General features: G+C 40.7%; 1 protein-coding gene across 18 annotated transcripts in view; it reads right to left on the reverse strand.

Annotated features, from left to right (window-relative positions):
* Positions 1–21,883, reverse strand: part of MCTP1 (multiple C2 and transmembrane domain containing 1) — a 537,796-nt gene extending 515,913 nt beyond the window's left edge. For all 18 annotated transcript variants that reach the window (XR_014838295.1, XR_014838291.1, XR_014838294.1 and 15 more), the window contains exon 1: positions 21,146–21,883. Coding sequence is in view for 11 of the 18 variants with exons in the window: in XM_021084540.2 (XP_020940199.2) it covers positions 21,146–21,856 (711 nt within the window). In the remaining 7 variants the exon portion in view is untranslated. The remainder of the gene's footprint in view (positions 1–21,145) is intronic.
* Positions 21,884–22,249: the final 366 nt, after the last annotated feature.

Genomic DNA, 22,249 nt, shown 5'->3' on the forward strand with positions numbered 1-22,249 from the left:
TGGGTTGGGGATCCAGCCCATAAGCTAGGTCACAGACCAGGCTTGGATCCTGTCTTGCTATGGCTGTGGCATAGTCCAGCAGCGGCAGCTCTGACTCAACTCCTAGCCTGGGAACTCCCATATGCCGTGGGAGCAGCCCTAAAAAGCAAAATAAATATATAAATATTTTAAAAATCAACTTAGAGAACTTCCCTGGTGGCCTAATGGTTAAGGAGTCAGTGTTGTCGCTGCTATGGCTCAGGTTACTGCTGTGGCTTGGGTCTGATCCCTGGCCAGGAACTTCGCCATGTCACGGGCACGCCCCAAAATAAAAACAAAAAAATAAATAAAAACAAATAAACATTTTAAATCAACTTAGAGATACCTATTAAATAAATATTGTACAGATGGTAGGTAGATATGGCAGTAACTATAAATTATGGAAGTTTAAGAAACCCCAACATAAGAAATAATAACCTTCTTGAATCATTTCAGTACTGATAAGGACATTTCGCAATACTGTGGTTTGCTAGGAAATTTCCATCATCATATTAACTGTCCTCAAATTCTCCTCCAAACAGATGTTGCTAACAGCTTCTGATTCAATTCTTGGTGTATACAATGAGAACCTGTAGGACATGAGGACTTGCTGACTAAAGGTGCAGTCTGGGGAGACAGGTAACATGAACAAGATTTGCCTCATTTTACTTTTTGAAAATAATTTCATGTTAAGAAAACACTAGCTACCTTTTTTTTTTTCTCCCCGAAATTGCAAGGTGTATGATTCATGACCCAAAACTTGGGGGAAAAAAAGAGGAGTACAAAAAAAAACAAAAACCTTCTAACACTTTAATAAACTGTAGATATTTGATATTTTTTCTTTATCTATGAACTTATATTTATAGCTTGTATATATACACAATTCATATATACACAATTCTCAAGTTTCATATGATTTTCAAATTTTCAGGTTGTAATAAATACTGTTCTACGTCATGTAAAAATGCTTCCCAATAGCAATGAACATACCTAGCACCCAGATCTCAGTTTCCAATACCATTCCTCCAATTCAAGTAACAAGGGATTCTTGGGGAAACAGCAATTCCTAGGACTAGGGAAGGAAACATACAAGATAAGTCTGGAGCATCTTATAGTAAAAAAGTAAGGCAGTGCTCAAGAAGGCAAACACACACCATGACTGGAGTAAGTCAAAGGGACGCAGGGGCCAAATGAGAGCACTCTCAGTTGCCAAAGCTGGAACACTCTAAGCAAAAAAGAGAGCAGTACTGGGTTATAACACAAAAGTATAAAATGAATAGCCATGAGATGATACTGATATAAATAAATGATTGCATAAATAATGGGGGAGACTAAACCAATCTCCCATGCCGAATTTCAAATAATTACTGGAAATACTCCACCCTCAAAGAGGCAGAACATAACTTCCCCCTCTTTAGGTATGAGTGCTGCATAGTGATTTCCTTCTCAAAAGTACAGTGTGGGAAGGGGCAGTGGAGGTGGGCGAGCACAGAGTAACTTTACAGAAGAAAAGCCTGCCAAACACCAGCTCATCCCAGTAATGAAGGCTCACATCAATTGAGTTAACTCACGTTGAGAGAATGCATCTTTAATGAGAACTGAAAATGGTACTTCACCTCTGTGGTCTTTCTCCCCAGGGCCTATACCTTATAACACTATAGAACCCTAGACTAAAAATATAGTCTATATAACTACAACCCTAGCCTAATAATGAACAAAACACCAGATAAATCCCAATTGAGAAACATTCTACAAAATACTGACCAGAACTTCTCAAGCTTATCAAGGTCATCAAAAAAAGGAAAGTCTGAGAAACTGTCACAGCCAATGAGGTCTTAAGAAGACAGGACTAAGTGTAACATGGTGTCCTGAGGGTCCTTCCACAGAAAAACGACGTTAGGTAAAAACTATGGAGATCTGAATAAAGTTTGGACTTTAAGTTAGTAATAACGGATTTGTGTCAGTTCATTAATTGTAACAAATGTACCACAAGCACTGCGTAGTATTAATAATGGGAAACTGGGTGCTGAGTATATGGGAACACTCTGCACCACTTTTGCAATTCTTCTGTAAATTTCAAACTGTTCTGAAGTTTATTTTTAATGCATACCAAACATTTTTTGAAAACATTTTAAATTAATAACTACATAATGTCCCAGAGTTTCTTTATTATCAGTATTTAAGCATTTCCCTATTGTTGAAAGTCTGAACCATTGCCAATTGTTCCCTGTTAAAGGGAACAGCATGATGAACAATCCTACATACATATTTGGTTCATACTTTGGATTATGGCCTAACAATAGATTCCTAGAAATTCATTCTACTTTTTCTTTCTTTTCTTTTCTTTCTTTTTTTTTTTTTTTTTTGGCCACACCCACAGTATGTGGAAGTTCCTGGGCCAGGGGTCAAAAGCGCACCACAGCAATGACAATGCCAGATCCTTTATCCACTGAGCCACAGGGAAATTCCTCGTTCTACTTTTTAATTTTTTTTATTTTTAAAATTTTTTTTAGGTTTGACTTATTTTTTAAACAATTTTTATTTTTTCCATCATAGCTGGTTTACAGTGTTCTGCCAATTTTCTACTGAACAGTAAGGTGACCCAGTCGCACATACATATATACATTCTTTTTCTCACTTTATCATGCTCCATCACTAGAGACTAGATATAGCTCCCAGTGAAGGATCTCACTGCTTATCCATTCGAAAGGCAATAGTTTGCATTCCACTTTTTTAATAGTCAAAATAACATTTACCTACGGTGGCTTTAACTACAATAATAAAAGCATCACGAGTTCCATTAGACTGTGCAGGTTTTCTGAAGAAGTACCACTTCTCTAAACCATAAAGAAAACATCCAAAATTTGCATTCAACTCCCTTCTTAATCATCAATTTGTGCATTCACATCTTGGTATATGCTAAACATCTGAGTAGCTGATACACATCAGGCAAATGTACTATTAGGAAAAGACATTCAACCACTTTAAGACCTTATACTCTAATACATAATAAAGGAAAATCTAATTCACAAAATTTTAACATTTGACAGCTAAAAACCATTTCCTGATCTTTCCAATGAGAGAGTAAATGAAAAGTGGGAAGCACTTTTATACTCATTTTTTTCAGTACTTGAATCTCCAGGACACAATGTGATTCTGTAACTAAAAAAAAGTTTCCCCCCAAATTAGTATCCGATTATTTTTTAAGTGCTTATTTAAAAACTTAAAATTTTTAATCTATAATAATTTTTTTTTTAATTTTCAATCTCCGTTTAACTTCACTGCCCTCTAGCGCCACCTAACTCCCATCTCTTCTCACACTTGTGTTTTATCCTCTTCCCAGGAACATTATTTTAAGCCTGGGTGTAACCCCACCAGCAAAACTTCCCTTGATTGTCTTCAAAATGTCCCTGTGTCACCAAGCTCTCCAAAACTACTGCCACTGTTTCCATGACATCTAATTGTTTCTTCCTAAAACACAGAGATCATTTCAAGAAATTCAACAGTAGTGTCTGTCAGACTGAGTTCCCTGGAAATGTTCCCTGCAATTGGAGAACTGCCTGCAGATGGTTTAATAGGACAAGGGGTGGGGGCTGGAAAGATACACACGTAAGGAAGTGAGGGAGGCAGGATTAAGCAGAGAGATAAGGTGACCCAAAATGTAGTTTCAACAGAGGCCTCAAGATACTACAGGAAGCACGGAGGTGGGACCACAGAGATGTCTCAAATTGGGAAAGAGGGCTAGGCCTTCAGATTCCCTCATCAAGAAGTCATTGGGAAGTTTCCTGGTAGGCACAGTGGTTTAAGGATCCAGCATTGTCCCTGCTGTGGCTCAGATAGCTCTGTGGCACTGGTTTGATCCCTGGCCTGGGAACTCCCGCATGCTGCCAATGAAGCCAAAGAAAAAGAAGAAGAAAAAGAAAAAGAAGGGACAACCTTGGAAGTGGCATTTTCCTATGACCAAGGGTCATGCCTACTGAGGGACAGAGCCATGAGGCCATCACAATCTATTGCCTTAGCTACCTGGAGATGGACACATCACCAGAGGAAGTGATTCAGAAGAAGCATCCAAGTTTCCACATAGGTCTGGCCTCACTAGTCTTTGCCTGTTCATTTACTCTCACCAGTCGATCTTAAGAGCATCAAGCTCTTAGAAATGAAATCTACAATCCAGAGATACACTTTTTAAAGAAGGAAACTTCTGAGAGTACCTAGTTCAAGTCAGATGTGAAATAGTTGAGGAGCTCAGGCTCTCATACATGCAAGCCCTCACCCAGTGCCTGGGGATCCATTCTGCAAATACCTCTAAAAGATACCAAAAACTTCATTTTTAATTCTTAGGAAGTGAAAGAAAATGACACAGAAAGATATAAATATAAACAATATGAAAGGATCAACAATGAGATAAAGATGCCTGTATTGTTTCTCCAGACAAAAATCTGAGCAAGGACTATGTGGATAACCATGTGCTTAGAAAGATTAGGACTCACATTAGAACATCCGTATTTGAGAAACTGATTATTTCTGCCTATTAAACCTTGAAAAATAAAATCCCTATAAACATGATTATGGGATATTCTTAGGAAAATAACAAGTAGCTTAACTGAAAAACATGATTTTGTGAACAAAAGTTTGCATTCAACTTTCCTGGGCTGAGTTCATCTATTTGTCTTTTTGTTTTTCTTTCAGATTTTATGTAACTCTTCCGAGTCTAAAATTTTCAAACGTGTTGACTAACCTTGCAGAACAGAGTTTTAGATTTATGAAGTGTTTTACTTGAAAAAGCTCACTCTTATAGAGATATTACGAAATTAATAAAGGTATCTTGAATATTTTTTAAAACTTATAGCTCATCAGCTCCTTGAGATAGTCTTTTAATAAAATGAATGACCAAAACTACTCAATAAATATCAGAGAATTAAATAGTTCATTTATGTCATAACATACATTCTAATTATTACATGCTAATTATTCTCCTAGTACTGTAAAAACTAACGGTTTATCTTCACTTACTAGAAAAATCATACATTAATTATTCACTTTGATTTCCCATTGGTGGAGAATCTGCTGGGTATAAGGCAAATATTAAACAAAGGAACTAAAAGTGACGCTTTCTTAGATGCTCTACTTAAGATGTGGTGAAGGGAAATTCACAAGTGTAGGGAAGCTAATCATTTTGAAAATATTATCTGTAAAGTTCAGGCAACCCCTGGCTTCCTGAACTAGTGAGGTTCCAGAAGTTCATTAGAAGGCTATCTGCTGCCTTTCCTGCCCAGAGAAGCAATTTATAAATGGGGATGGGTTTCCAAATGAGACCTCCTAAAGCAGTGCTAGCCATTCTACCCCAGTTCAGGAAGCAAGCAGTTTTAAGGGATGAGGAGAACACGGCAGTCTCCCATGCCCTTGCGCACCCAAATCCTGGATCAAAAAAGTCTCTAGTTAGCACTGCCCCTTTCCAGGCACCTCCACTCAAAGCTCCACTATATTCTAGCCTCTTAGAAGTCAATACTAAGTCCTATAGCAACCCACCCAGACCCAGATCGCTGCCACACTCTCTACAGACTGAACTAATTCACTCCCATCCCCACCAGCTCCACTCCCTATACAAATTTTTACAATTTTCTATCCCAGAGAAAAGAATCTAACTGAATTAATTTATGCTAAGGTGTAAATGATCATTCCTTAAGGCTCTCCAAGACACTGCTGTAACTTTTTGAGAAAACACTTGTTAAACCAAATGTGGAGAATAACCAGCTAATAGCAGTGATGGGAGGGGGGGGATCATGTCAAAATAATGAGTATATGTTGATCACTTATGATGCCAGGAACTAACACTGCCTCACTCAACCCTCTTAAGAACACCAAAAGGTAGGTATGTTACTTACCTAGTTTTATAGAAGAGATATGTGGGATTTGGAGAGGTAAAGCGTCTTACTGTGCTCTGGAAGAAAATTCACCTGGTCCTCTCTCTACCTTGGCGAAGACAACCAGTCTGGTCCCCACCCTAGGGGCTGGCAGCTTACCTAAGCCATTCTTCTTTTGCACTATTCTCTCCTTTGCATTAAAACCACAGATCCTCCAAAAGCAAACTTTTGTCCCACTGTGTGATGGCAGGTGGACAGTAGGGGAAACTGAGGCAGCAATGGGTGAATACTACCAAAGCACATTTGTATAAACCAAAGTGCTTCAGAGTGGGGTGTGGGTCAGGAACTGCTTCTATTCTAGGCTCTAAGAAAGGAAGAAGACATTATCTTAACTTCTTGGGTGTATTCATGTAAAGTATTTTTATAGGTCCTTATCCAACATTCTAGGACTCAATAAATAAGATACACTTTAGGGAGTCCCCTTGTGGCACAGCAGAAATGAATCTGACTAGTATCCATGGGGATGCGGGTTCGATCCCGGGCTTTGCTCAGTGGGTTAAGGACCCGGCATTGGCATGAGCTGTGGTGTAGGTCACAGATGTGGCTCGGATCTGGCATTGCTGTGGCTGTGGTGTAGGCTAGTGGCTGCAGCTCCAATTCAACCCCTAGCCTGGGAACCTCCATATGCTGCAGATGCGGCCCTCAAAAGCCAAAAAAAAAAAAAAAAAAAAAAAAAAGATACACTTTAGGCTAATTCAGGTGCTATCATTTGTGGGGCAGCTGACTTTAAAACTAGTTATCTCAATTACTAAGGCTTTACCTAGTACAACCCACACAGGCATTTTCACAAACAACTAGATGCTCTAAGAACAATTTGTTTCCCTGTCCAGAGATCCTAACATCTAGACTAATTGCCAAATGTACAGCTTTATTTTTCACAGCAGTTTAACAACATGATTGGAAGTCAAGCTACATATACGGAACTAAGAAGAATGATCTGAAAAATATTCACAGATGAGCTCTTGGAACTGAGGCCTCAAATAAACCAACCAACCCATTCCCACTTGCTCTATCTTTCTGGATACTTTTCTCTGCTGAATAATGATGCATTCCTCCAGCTGTCTCTCCAAAACAATGGTGACACTCAAACCCAATGGCAAGGCTGTTATTAAAGGAATAATAGACTCAATCACAAATCACTGGTTTGGGCATCAGTCATATACCTGATGCTGGGCACTGATGTGTCCTCACTAACTGGTGGAGCAGTGAGTATCCTGGAAACCACGGCCCTGGCACAAACCAGATGTCTATTATCCAAACTCTGCCACTTAGTAACTGTGGACAGACCCAGGGCTGCAGACAAATTACTTAGAGAAGCCTCTAAGAATTTCCCATTAATAAAATACAACTATAACATATGCATGTATGTTATAAATAAATACATATATAATAATACCTCTCTGTCAAAATTGCTGTGAGGTTTACAGTGAAATAATGCATATAATCTATAACATATATTTGTGATACTGTGTAAAGAATATGTCTCAGATCTACCGCATTTCCCTCTGTTACTATCATGCTATTCATGGAACAAGTTTTAAAAGAGTTCCCATTGTGGCTTAGTGGGTTATGAACCCAACAAGTATCCATGAGAATGCAGGCTCAATCCCTGGCCTCGCTCATTGGGTTAAGGATCTGGCATGGCCATGAGCTATGGTGTAGGTCACAGACGCCACTCAGATCCTACGTTGCTGTGGCTGTGACACAGGCCAGCAGCTACAGCTCTGATTCGACCCCTAGCCTGGGAACTTCCATATGCTGCAAGTGCAACCTAAGAGCAAAAAATAATAAAAAATAAATAAATAAATAAATAAAATAAAAAATTTTTTAAAAAGGCAAGAAATGAGATGTATCAGAAATACATAATTAGAAGTGTCTCGTAATAATATCAGTAGCAAAAATAACAATGTTGTATAATGAGGTACGTGGTTGGAAAGAATTTTTTAAGCAGGGCTGACATTTCAAAGTTGCCAGCTGCTGGCTATACCTTTATCTAGCAATCAGAAAGAAGGAGGACTTCCCGCCAGTAAGAAGGAAGTGGCTCTGTTACACTAATTCTGTCTTCATTGAATTTACTTGTTATGAGATAACCTTCAGAAATCAAAATGATGGGGCGAAGGATAAATCAAGGGGATGGGATTGGCATATACACACGACTATGTATAGAATAGATAACTGGCAAGAACCTGGTGGATAGCACAGGGAAATCTACTCAATATTCTGTAATTACCCATATGGGAGAAAAGAATGTCTAACTGATTCACTTTGCCATACACCTAAAGCTAATATAACATTGCAATTCAATTACATTCCAATAATTTTTTTTTTTATATCAGAGTGATGGGAAGGAAATGGCAGAGGCAAAGAAGTACTGTAATGTCCCAGCTGAGCTGGGGATGAAAATGAGGCTTTAATACTTCATTCCAAACTTACACTTGGAATTGTTTTCCTAAACTGGGGGCTTCTCGGGCACCACCTACCTTTTTTTTTTTTTTGTCTTTGTGCCTTTTCTAGGGCCACTCCTGCAGCATATGGAGGTTCCCAGGCTAGGGATCTAACCGGAGCTGTAGCCACTGGCCTGCGCCACAGCCACAGCAATGCGGGATCCGAGCCAAGTGTGCAACCTACACCACCGCTCACGGCAACGCCGGATCCTTAAGCCAGTGAGCAAGGCCAGGGATTGAACCCACAACCTCATGGTTCCTAGTCAGATTCATTAACCACTGAGCCACAACAGGAACTCCAACAACCTACTTTTAACAGCCTTCCTTTTCAGGGCTTAAAGGCTAGGTGACCTAGATCCAAATTATACTGATGTGTGACTTTGGACAAGTCACTTCATCTCCTTTGGCTCTGTTTACTCATCTGGAAAACCTACCTCAGACGGTACTGTAGTAAATCAGTTAACACATAAAAACCTTTAGAATAGTGTCAATACATAATATATGCCCTGTATGTATAGTTATTACTAATGCTAGTTAAAAAAGTCAAATAGAAGTTCCTGTTGTGACTCAGTAGTTAACAAATCTGACTAGCATTGCTGAGGATGCAGGTTGGATTCCTGCCCTCACTTAGTGGATTAAAAATCTGCATTGCCATGAGCTGCAATGTTGGTCGCACACTCGGCCAGATTCCACATTACTGTGGCTGGGGTGTAGACCAGCAGTTACATCTCTGATCAGACCCCTAGCCTGGGAACCTCCATATGCCACAGAGGCAGCCCTAGAAAAGGCAAAATAAATAAATTAATTAATTAATTAAAAGGTCAAATAACAACAAACAAAGAGATCAGATTTGTTCTTAGCAGAAGTGTGGTCAGCAAGGGGGTGAATTGGATGAAAGCAGTCAAAAGGGACAAAATTTTAGCTATAAATAAATACTAAGGATGTCATGTACAACATGATAAATATAATTAACATTGCGGTATGTTATATATGAAAGTTGTTAAGAGATTAATCGTAAGAATTCTCATCATACATAATTTTTTTCTAGTTCTTTAATTTTGCATTGATATGAGATTTATGGATGTTCACTAAACTTATGATCATTTGAAGATGTATGCAAATGAAATCTTTACGCTGTATGCCTTACATGTATACAGTGCTGTATGTCAATTATATATCAATTAAACTGTAATATAGATTAAATAATTTAAAACTAAAATGGCATCGGGGTCAGAGGACCCATGTGTTGGTTGGCCTCAGGTTGACCCATGTGTTGGTTGGCCTCAAAGAGGCCACTAGCACGTCCACCTCACATCATGCAACTTCAGATAATGGAATGTATATTGTGATTTCACAAAAAATAATTCAAAGGCAGGAGAGTGAAGACCACAACCTACCACAAGGGATACCACTACAAAGAAGGTCATGGACACATATGCGAAAAAAGTTCACAAAACTAGTACATATTTCTAACATGAAATATCAACAAAACTTGTGTAGCTGCTTCAAACTCACATTAGAATTATACTCCTAGAAAGAAAATATATATGAAATGGGCACTTATGAATACACCACTCAAAATGCCACCCAAATATAATGAGGATCCTGTTGTAAAAAGAGCCATTAAGAATCACTAGCAACATCAACAGAAAATAGAACATCCTTTAAAACAGACAACATAACAAAAGAAAAAATAAATTAATAAAATAAATAAATAAAACACAACACAAAGGCTCTGCTGTTCCAGGTCCATGAGTTTCTAATTCAGTTATTCTCCAACTCTCTTTTTCAGGTGATTTTTTTTTTTAATGTGCTTTCTGTGATTATGAGAATACATCTTTACAACCCTAAAGCTATCACTTTTTCTCTATTAAGAGATGAACTGTAGCAGTAAAAAAAGCTCACCAAAATGCCTTCCCATTTTTTATCTGTAAGGATCACTTTGTCAGAGTAAAGCCAGGTGAAGCTTGAAAATAACTAATGATAGATCTTAGTAATTGTGACATCTAGGGTTCAAAAGATTAAGGAACTAATTCAATGACCTCTTTTCCATGGTGGCAGTAAATAAGATGGACACTTACACAAGAATGATTATTCTACAGAGGAAAAGATATGCCTTATACATTCAAAGTTTAAATTCAAAGCAAGATGACTCATTCTTTTGGACAACATATTCCATAATAAATGGCAAAGACTATCTTCAAGTCGGTAGTTTTTTTCTTTGGTTGAGCTGGTTATGGTACAGTTGCTCAGACTAAATGCACTCAGACCATTTGTAATGACTGTGTTATCATTGAAATTTAGTATTATCACATTAAATTTTAAAGTTCTTCTGCTTATCTTTGACTCTGGTGGGAAATAGGATGCATGTGAAAGTACAGGAACGTGTACAAACCATATTAAGTGAAGGCATAATTGTGTGCGTATGCACGTGGGGGGGGGGGTACAGCATGTCAAAGCCACACAAAATACCACAACATAGGAGCCAGTTATTTAAACTTTACTGTGAAAAAAATTATGAAAGCCCCTAAATTTAAAAAATGCCCAACTTTTTTATTTTCTCTGCCCTTGTTCCCAGAAAGAGAAGTGAAAACGCTGAAAGGTAAGCAGCAGGAGGGCAGCCAATTAAGACCCAAGACCCAAATAACACCACCACCTGGGTAGTCTTATGATAGAGGTCCACAGACTAACCATGGTTGGTCATCCAAAATACAAAGATTATTGCACAACAAGGCCCATATAGTTGTTCCTCATATTTTGGCATTAACCCAGGAAGAAAAATGGTGTAGTCAGAGAAAGTGAAAATGTCAGCTAGAGAGAAATAGGTATAAGAATATTTTATAACTCTCCATCTTCCTCGAAAAGAGGCAGAGAGTGTGGGACCTGTGAAACTACCTGTTCTCTAGTCTCACTCCGTTGATTCCCAACGAGCAGACCAGCAAGCCCAACAGCAGCACCTTGAGTCTAGCATCAGTGAATACTATTCAGCAAGCCAATGGAACAGAGAGGGACCGGGGCGATGACCAAAATGGTTAAGCTAAAACAGCACGCATGCAAGGCCAGAGAGGACCAGGCTAGGTCACAATCTCAGCTGGATCCCATCACTGTCCCTCACACCTCCAGCCTCCTTCTGAAAGTCAGTGAAGCAAAGAGGGAAGCAAGAGGCAGGGTCCTGGCCCAAGGACATCAGGCCAGGTGGATTCGGGGTGCCCCAACATCCAGGGAGCCTGGTTTGGCAACAGCTCTGTAATGACATAGAACTTGTCTCCACAATCGATTCCAATCTCAAAACAGATTTTGGAAAACACCTGGACTTCTAATTTGGCGTGGTGAAAATATTATCCAGAGGCAATTAGAGAAATACCAAATTCTCAAAAGCTATTTTACATTTCGATAAAAGAACAGGAGTCAAATACGGCTTAAGGGTCTAGATAGAGTATTACTTCTATTTTGAGAGAATATCTAGTTGCAATACCCAAAAATTGATCGTGGGTCATACACAGGTCAACCTTACAGCTGAGAGAGAATGCCTATTTCAACAAGTTTGAGGCACGACACCTTAAGCCTGAAAATTGCCAACAGAATCCTTCAATTCCAAATCCTTCCATTATTTCTCCAAATATTTAGCCACTCTAACATCAGGCATCATAAAAATCTATTAACAGAAACATGTAGGAGATTTTCTTGGTTTATCTGTTTTTTTCAAGCTGACAAACATATGTTATGATCTTTCTTTTGCTCCATTAACACTCAACTACTTTCAATGCCGAATGATGCAGAAAAAAAGGAACTAGTTTACTCAGGAAGAAACCAAAAAAACTATACAGGATATGACCTATTACAGTAAATAGGTGACAATTTGGCACTCAAGAGCTTGGCACCCTCAATCATTTTGCATAAATGCAAATTCAAAACTTCACTTCCCCTCCCAAAGAAAAATAACACATTTCAATAAGAGCATTTCTGAACAAAACCAGGAAAAATCAAAGACATAAGTCAAGGGGGAAATAAGCTGTGATTTATTCCTTTTATGCTCCCTTTTCCTGAAGGTTCAGCCACATCCCCGGTCTTAGAAATATTTCCATCTCCCCAGCCCCGGAGATGGTCAGCGGCCCAAATTCAGGCTCGCACTGGACTGCAGTGGCCTCCAAGTTGCTTGCCTGCCCCTGCTGCTAACTGCTCCAAGGCCCCTGGGCCCCTGTCTCCCCTGCTCAAATGCTTTCAGGGTTCCCCTCTGTTGCCCTAGATACACTCCTCAGCCCCCACAATCCCCACACCTTCACTACCCTGGGCCCATGTCCACACACACACACTAGGCTTCAGTTCACTGTTTACTCCCCATTTCTTGAATCCACAGGACACTTGTTTGCCTCTGTGCCTCTGGTAATATTCTTTCTTCCCTCTCCCTGTGTCCAAATCTGAACCACACTTCAAAACAAAGCAGAGACTATCAGGTGGTAACACCCTCAAATCGCTGCCACCTAGCCATCCCCTTACCTGCATCCACACTGGCACCATCTTCTCCATTTGCAGCGGAAGGGAGATCCATCCTTCTTCCGCTGACAGCTGCCATTTCCCTCATCGCTGGGATCCACCCACCCCACCCGGGTTCTAAGGGACTCCATCCACCAATTAACCCCCCGTTCTCATTTAACTTCAATGTCTCCCTCTCCACAGGGTGTGGCTCATCAACCCACTCCAGTAATAGCCTTTAACAACATAAACTTGCCCACAATCCTGTTCCACTGTGGTTCTCGCACTCCTATCACTGCTTTCTTTTATCCCCTATGAAGAGCCAAACTGCTTGGCCCCCCTCCCAGGCCCCCCTCCCAGGCTCTTTTCACGCAGCCCCCCACATCCCATCTTCCAACCCACCACTCCTGATGCCACTACATCCAGCTAACATTCACCCAGCACTGGGAGTAGGGAGGAGAAATCAGACGTGAGCTCTCTGAGGCAGATGTTCAAGCTGCTGGCTAAATCAAGCCTAGAGATATATGTTATTTGATCCATGTTGTATTTTTTTAATAAATTATTTGCCAAAAATCCAAGCTTCTGGAGACTTCACACTAAAAATCTAGATTTTGGGGCTTCAAGAATCTAGAAACTGGCTCTTTCAGAGCATGCTAAGAATCAGCTGGAGCTGAGGGAGTTCCCATTGTGGCACAGCGGAAACGAATCAGAATCAGACTAGTATCCATGAGGATGTGGGTTTGATCCCTGGCCTCACTCAGTGGGTTGGGGATCTGGCATTGCCATGAGCTGTGGTGTAGGGTCACAGGTGTGGCTCGGATGCCGCATTGCTGTATCTGTGGTGTAGGCTGGCATCTGCAGCTCCGATTTGACACACAGCCTGGGAATTTCTGTATGCCACAGGTGTGGCTCTTAAAAAAAAAAAAGAATTAGTTGGAGCTGAGAAGCAGCTGCCCCTTGAATGGAGCACTGGCTCCTTCATTCACCATGGGCCCCATTAAACCTTATTTGCTCATTTTCTTTACTCTGATGGCCCCTGTGGGCACTGGTGTTTGAACACCTGCTGCAGATCAGATCTGCCCAACAGAAATAAAAATGCAAATCACATACATAATTTAAAATTTTCTAGCTCATTTTTTTAAATGAAAAGCAATGGGTGAAATTAACTTTCATATATTTTATTTAATCCAACATAACCCCAATACTATTTCAATGTGAAAGCAATATAAAAAATTAGTGGTTAGATGTTTTACTTTGCTTTGAGCTAAGGCTTCAAAATCTGGTGTGCGCTTTATGTTTTCCACACATCTGAACTTGAAGTAGCCACTTTTCCAGTGCTCAATAGCCAACTGGCTGCCATATGGGACAACACAGCTCTAGATGCTTAAGAGTTAGTTAAGTGTCTTGCACTCAGAGAGAGAGAAAATATTAAAAAGAAAGAGAAAGCAAGAAGGACTGATGTCAAAAAGTAGGTATAATGAGAGTTTTGAAAAAAGAGGAAGTAGAGACAAGTAGACAATGAATAGGTCCAATGCTCCAAGGAAAGAAACACCCTTACAGGCAAATGCAATTGGCAGGCAAGGCAGATTTTCCAGAGCAAACTTTGGTGTTCTAAAAATAGGCTCAGCATTAGACAGGTGGTCACTATGAAAAGCAACTAGCCAACTGTCAGAACCCCAGTTCATACACTTGGCATCTCTGGAGACAGCAGAATGGATCAGGCTAGTGAGGGCAGGATTCTTACTCTAGACTGGGATTTTAATCTTGTTCAAGAAACTGGGTTTGAGAAGAAATGCAGTGAAGCAGGCAGGAAAGTATCTTGAGCTACGATGCAAGGAGAGTTCAAGACTCAGGGATCATAAGGGAGTGAGGATACTTCAACAGGTTGTGGGGATCCAGATGTGGGGGTGCAATCTCAGAGGCCAGACAAGGAGACTTGAGTACGAAAAGAGGCACCTACCTGGAGTCGGAGACCAGCAACAAGAAAGGCATCCCTGAGCTAGAGATTCCAGAAGTAGAGATCATTCTTCCATCTCCCACATGAGCACAATATGGCAGCCATTTAGGTAGATGTCATGTCCTCTCCTATGTCCTCGGAGGTGAACCAGAATTAAAAGTACAGGCTGAAAAAAGCCAAGCCAGCAGCTGGGAGAATGTCAAATCCATTTGCCAAGCTTAAAAGGACTTGGAAACAAGGCAAGAACATCATCACACAACCATAGAGTGATTCTGAAACTATTCCAAGAGAACCTTTCTCTGAAGAGCTCTAGCTCTTCCATTCATCCCTTCATTCACTGAGCAACCATTTATTGAGTAGCCATCCCCTGGTCCATTTTACAATGCTGAGCAAATAGGTCAATTGTACTAAGGCTGGCCAAATTCTACTCCAACGATGCAAAATAGGATGAAATTGCTAATACTGAAGGGGCCTCTCTAAATAAAACTCGTGGAATCTAGAAGGATGCATTCATCCTGAAATATCCAGGGTCCCATTTGCCTATCCTGTCTCATACTTTTCCAGACTGGCTAGGACCCAAGAGAATGGGAAGTGAGGCTGGGATAAAATATCTCAAAGGGATTTCATAGGAAAATTGTCTTTCAAGAAAGTAATATGCAGGACTTTTAGATCCCATTATATTGAAAATGCAGTTTTTCATGTTGCTTTTACTCAAACTAATATTAAATACAAGTATTTGGGAATATTGAGGAAATTATAGCCTGCTATTCTGCTGGAAAAAAAAAATCTTTCTAATGACAAGAACCTGGTATACAGCGGAGGGGGAAATCTATTTATATACATTCTTAAATTTCTGAGGTATACTGATCACTTCCCATGCCTCATTTATAAAAAGCAATGGAAACTAGAAGAAAAGGTTGACAATGGCAACAAAATCAAGATGGCACATACAGTTAACCATGCGGAAAAAAATGATATTTTCAATGGTAGTGACAAATCAAAATTCACAAATAAAGATGGTAAAGATTACTTAGAAAGTGAAAAAAATCACTTGAGGAAGAGTACCTCATACCTTTCAATAACTAACTTTATAGAAAAATAAGCTCATCATAAATGGATATGATTTATACTGTAATTTTATGAAAACAAGCAAGCTTAACCAAAACAAGTTCTAAGATAACATCTCCTTCATGCACATGAAACAACACCCCCCCAACAAAATAGGCCACTAATCAAACAATGACCGTCGGTTGTCAAGAAAAGGCTTTACTTAGGATGCTTGGTTTATTGATTCAGGGAAATACATAGCTTTTAGTATGTTTTTCTGCATACAAAATTAAAATGTCAAAACTGCAAGTTTCAGGTTTCAAAAACTTAATTCCTGCTTCTCCAAAATAGATGTCTGCTGTGATACTGTAAGAAATTGATTTAACTAAAAAAATACATTATCTTAACTTCTGAATTTGCACATTTTGACAATGCTAACAATATTATCTATACATACTCTTTACTCTTCATCAGTCTAGAGTTGGCAAACATTTTGGTAATTATTATGAGCACAGAAACCATACTATATGTTTCCTTGAGGTACCAAAGATATATATTAATAACCTTGAATTCTGTGGAATCATCCCATATTTCTAAACAATAGGGCAACGGAAAAAAGGGAATATTTCTCTTACTTTATGACTCTTTTAATCCTATTTTATCCCTCAATGAGTTTATTCACTTTTTCATGATAATATGCATATACTTGCCAAAAGTAATAAAAGATTCTTTTTCACTACTGTGCAAAGCTGTGATGTCGCCAGTATTGCCTGCCTTAATTTGGGGCTACTTTTGGAAGGAAAAAAATGTACATCTTAAGTTAAAAGGAAAGGATCATCAGCAAAGCCCCTGTTAATTTTTTTCAACACCCACTTACTTGGTGGCAGTGGCAATAATAACAACACATTCAATAATAACAACACAGCAATTGCTAGTGTTTACTCAGATATATTTCAAGCCCATCCCATGCAACATCTACACGGTAACACTTGCCTTCATACAAGAGTCATATAATTATATGCAAATTCACCATATACAGCTGATAGTAATTAAAGGTTAGAAGAAACAATTTCACTCCAAAGTAAACCTATCACTCCGTTTAGCCCTTCCTCTGGGAAAACATCCCAGTGTTTTTCAAGAATGATCCCAGTACTTTTCAAGAATGTAATCACACATTAAACTTTAAACCCTGCTCCAAAATGTTCTCAGATCTCATCCTCACTCTCTCACTTTGAAAAAGCTACTAACACTACTTTGAGGAGCTTATTATTTAGATTAATAGGGAGATTTTAGTGGTTTCAACTGTTTACCTTAGGATTTTTTTTTTTTTTAATTTGTGCCTTCCCCAAAACTAAGCTATGTTCATTCAAGTACTCTTAAACTCACCTGGAAAGGAGATAGCTAAAACTATGCCAAATCATATTTTTAATAATTTTTGAAAAGACAGGCTTTCTTTAAAAGGTCAGATAATTAATAAAGCAAGATTTACTTCATACACAGACTTAATCTTAGTAGATATTTTCCATTTTTTGTTGGGGCTTTCATGTTTTAGGAATTTCATCCCAATGAATGGATATTCCTCTTATTACGTTTTGAAACATTTCTATCATACCCTGAATATTTTACCCACTTTATTTCAAAATTATTTTTCACTATTCTATGAAAGCAATTTTTAACAAATGAATTAAAAAAAACAATAAGGTTTAACATTCATAAACACCACACACTTTTGTTAAAATGCTGAAAAAAACGCAACTTATTCCTCACTCTTTATTTTAAAATACGGACTTTCTGATTCTAGCAAAGTATAATTTTAGTAACTCATCAAGACAGACTACATAAAATTGGCATATTTTGGATATGCACACAAATTGAGAAAGCATCTTTCCCAACTGTGTTGCAGAAAATGAAATGCATCTGGTATGACAATATGGCCCAGCATGTGAACTAGAATCAGTGGGAAGAAAGGGGGTTCTTTTTTCTTTTCTTTCTTTTTTTTTTTCCAAGCAGAACATTTAAATCATGCACATGCTCCAACAGTAAGGCATTATTAAGTCTGTTAGGGTGTGTTTCAATGGTATATTTGGCTAAAGAAAACAAGAGGGCTGACTGAGGCATGGGAGGTAGAAAGGTTTGTTCAGCTGTAATCATTATACATCAGTGACTTCCAAATCTCTTTCCCTAGCAGTCCAAAGTGATTTTTTTGCTTTTGCTTAATATCTCCACCCTGTGCCAGCATATGTGCCCATATGTTGGTGGGGCCTCATGCTGGGCTGGGCTGGGGTGGAGAGGTGGGGAGTGTGTTGCAGAATACGGCTGATGCCAGGATCAAGCAGAGAACAAGAGAAAAACTGAGCAATTTGCCTTATTTTGCAATGAATTTTCTGTCTTCCTTGAAAGAAAGTTCTTTTTAGCTAGGCAATCTGAAGATGGATGTCATGCTTTGAGCATCTTTTCTTTTATGTGTTCCCATCTGCGCTTCTGAACTGTGAATAAAACTGAAATCTGCATGTGCTGCCACCTCCCCCATCCCCCATGCTCAAGTATCTTCAGAGTGGAGGTGCTTCAGGAGCAAAGAAAGATCCCTGAGACATGCTGGAAACTCAGAAGGCTGCTGCAGAGTGAAGCCTGCTCCCGTACACCGGACAGCTTAGGGAGTCCTCTTCCAGTTGCAGGATGAACACCTTTTCTTCCTTCTCCCCATTGGGAGAGGTGAGCCATGCTCCTTGAGATGGGCAAAGAGGTATTTAGAGGACTAAGGAATCCTCTCTTGTGTAAGTGTGAGAGAGTGCTGCTGAAAACTGGATTTGTGACTCTGAACAGAGAAAACTCTTCTACTCAGTGGATGCAGGGAATCAACAATCAAGCCTCAGGGTTTATCTTCCTGCCTACCCTCTACCTTGCACCTGTTCTTCGAAAGATATTTTAGTTTTATATCTCCAAGAACTCCACTGAAATGCTGGTTCTTTATAATGAAAAGCTTCTTTAGAACTATAGATGATATGATCACTAAGATCATTTTGTAAATGAGATATAAAAGATATGCAACGATGCATTACAGAGAAAACAAATTAATTCAGCTAATCCATCATAGAACTGATTCTAGGAATCCAAAACATGTGAACCTGCAAGGATTATCAATAGTACTGAAGTTATCTCAGAGGCATAAAAAGTTCTACAAGTTGTCTAACATGGCAGTAGTGATGGAATAACATCCTGGAGAATGAAAAAACCTCTCTGTTAGATGTTAACCATGTGACCTTGGAAAGATTAATTTCTTTGAGCACTGATTTCCTAAACCATAAAACAGCAACAAGAACTTCTATCATGTAGGATTGTGGTGAGGATTGAATCATGTAAGGCTATTAAGCGCCCAGCATACAGTGAAGGCACACATAATAATGTTAGTTTACAATCTTCTCAAAATAGGTTTAGGTCTTTTGTATACAAAATTCAGCAGTATATTTTAAATAAGGATTGATAATGTCTGAAAACGTTTTGGTAAAAATGGACATAAAATTCATCCTGAATCCTCTGTTTTTGCCTTGAAAATATCTTGGTTCAGTAAACTGCAAAGTCATTTAGTAAGTTAAGTTTGCACTAATATGATATCTTTCTTCCAAAGTAATGCAACTGTTATTGGTTATTTTATTATTCTTAATTATAAAATTTAATAAAAACAAATGTAAACAGGTCCCCCAACTCTCAAATTCTTACACATTAGGATTATGCACACACTAAAAAAGAAAAAAAAACTTTTAAAACATACAGTATTCATCTATACTGATTTCAAAGCACTGTTTTAAAGCCACTTTTTGTCTTATTTTAGAACCAGAAACAGGAGTTCTATTCAATTTTCTTTCAGGATAAAAGGAAAGGTAGATTTCTTTAGGCTTTTTGTCAATATTATCTTTGCCTACTCTTCCAAGAATAACTGAAACCTTTTCCAGACAATCAGGTGTTTTCTAGAGCATCAGTAACAAGTTACTGCAAGTGATTGTGTTTAGTTAGCAACAAAACATACTAGAATTCTGATTTATTTTCTAAAATTACACTAATTAGCCAATAAACCACAAAAAATTCAACTGAAAGCCCATCTATTCCCATATCTTACCCTTCAACACATGGCCTTCTATTTTTTATGACCCAGATTTTATTTATTTATTTAGTCTTTTTGTCCTTTCAGGGCCGCACCCGCGGCATGTGGAGGTTCCCAGGCTAGGGGTCTAATAGGAGCTGTAGCAGCTGGCCTACACCACCGCTCACTGCAATGCCAGATCCTTAACCCACCGATGGAGGCCAGGGATCAAACTCACAACCCCATGGTTTTAGTCGATTCGTTTCTGCTGCGCCAGGATGGGAACTCCTGACCCAGATTTTAATCTAATATTTTAATGTATGTCATTAACATAACAATCAGAGTCAAAATAATGAGAATTTAAATAAGAGGTATTGGAAGAAAAGAGTTCACTATGTGCCTGGCAGAATGTGAATTTCAAAATATATTTGCTAGCATTAACGCAATTCGATCAACATTTACAAGAAGGGGTATCACTTCTACAAAACCCTACAAAACCAAGGGAATAAAAGCAGCCGCTCAGTGGAACGCCTTTCATAACCTACAAGTGCATTTTTACTTGATTCTTGCCTGACCAAAGAATCAACATGACGTGTAAAGCAGCTTAATTCAGCCGCAACTGCTTCATTTGACTATTAAAACTTAGCAAAGGCCATGTTTAACTCGGAAGAGATGCTCACAGGGACCACTTGTTGGGTAATGATTCACTGGCAGCAGGAAGTTTTGCTAAGGGAGGGCGGGAGGATGAGCTGCCTTAGGCTTAAAGGGTTTCCCCAAACATGACCTCAGGTTTGTCATCAATTCACCTCTCCGCATTCCTCATTTTACCTGCAAGTTGATAGGTTTGTTTTTCTTTTGACAAAACGAGACCTAGTTGGACAGTCCTTTTAGGAGACCTCCAAAAACAGTACCCATTTTTTGTCTAACTTTCTTCCTCTATTTTGCTACCATTCATACATACTTCCACGTTCACTGGCAACTGAGAAAGCTTCAAACAGCTTCTAGCAGTAGGTACTATTTCTGTCAAAAGTAAAGTCAAAGCGCAAGTCAGAACTCTACTAAGCAGGAGCGGGATGCTTTCTTTCCATTGTTTGAAGTACCCACAGCCGACCCTACCCCTAGCTACTTCCAGGGTCTCGATCGCCCGCAGCTGGAGGCGTGGCCCCGCGCACTTAGGCTCCGGCCGCGCCCACCTGTCACTCACCGGACTGCTGCTGCGCTCCTCGCCCTTCTCCGGGGTCCGCGGCTCTGCTGGATTTGGTGCTGGCTCTGTGCGAGGCGGCGGCGGCTCCAGCAGCTGCTCCAAGCAGGCGGTGCCCGGCAAGGAGGAACTCTTCTGATGGCACAAGTGCGCCGCGGGGGCCTCACGCCGCGCACCCGCATCTCCGGCACGGGCTCCCCTTGGGGGCGGCTGGGGCGAGGATGACAGGGAGGATGAGGCAGAGGATGAAGAGGGAGCTGAGTCCGGGGAACGTCCACCAGGAGGCGTTGCACCAGCGGCTGCCACCGGTCCCCTTCCCGCGGGAAACAAATGCTCGCGGATTCGGCGGCGCAGCGTGGACCCCTGCTCCGCTCTGCCTGCACCACGGGGCTCGAGAGGCTCCGGCGACGAGCAGCACAGGTTGGGCTGGGAGGAGGAGAAGACGCGGTCCAGCACTTGCTTCCGTTTCTTGAAGCCGCTCCACCTGCTGCCCGCGCCACCCAAGCCTGCCAGTCCGTCCCGCCTGGCCCCCGGGAGTGGAGGAGAGGGCGACGGGGTGTCCGCAGTGCGGCGCTCGGGGGCCCCCGCGCGCCCGCTCCCGCCGCCCTTGCCCTTGCCCACTCCCAACTGCAGGTTCTTCCAGAGCCGGGCCTGGAAGGAGGAGGACGCCGCTGCAGGCTCGGGCGAGCCCGCCGCGGAAGCTCGGGGCTCCATCCTCCACCCCCTGCTCCTCCTCTCTCCACCGCCTCCTCCTCCTTCTCCGCCCTCTCGGGCTGCGTCTCCTCCCGGAGCCCCGCGGTGGCGGCGACGGCGGCGGCGGCGGCAGCGGCGGCGGCGGACGCAGCAACAGAAGCCAAGAGTGCAGGGAGGCTTCAGGCCAGCCCTGGGGAAAGACGACGCCGCCGCGGAGGCTCTCCGAATTCGGGACTCCCGCGCCACCTCTTCCTCCCGTACCTGCGGGGGTGGGCTGGCCCTGTACCCAAATCTCGGTCTCAGCAAAGTTTCTAGCTCTGAGTTCCGCGGCTCCAGTCCACTGGAGTCCCCCAGGCCGCTCCCTGGCTCTTTCTCCTCACTGGCTCCCGGCTCGAGAAGCTACACGCACCCGGG

This window comes from Sus scrofa, chromosome 2 (assembly GCF_054392235.1).
Source record: "Sus scrofa isolate SSC_HxYL_T2T_F1_AM1 chromosome 2, Sscrofa_HxYL_maternal_Yorkshire_Landrace_v2.0, whole genome shotgun sequence".
In the NCBI taxonomy this organism is placed as follows: Eukaryota; Metazoa; Chordata; class Mammalia; order Artiodactyla; family Suidae; genus Sus; species Sus scrofa.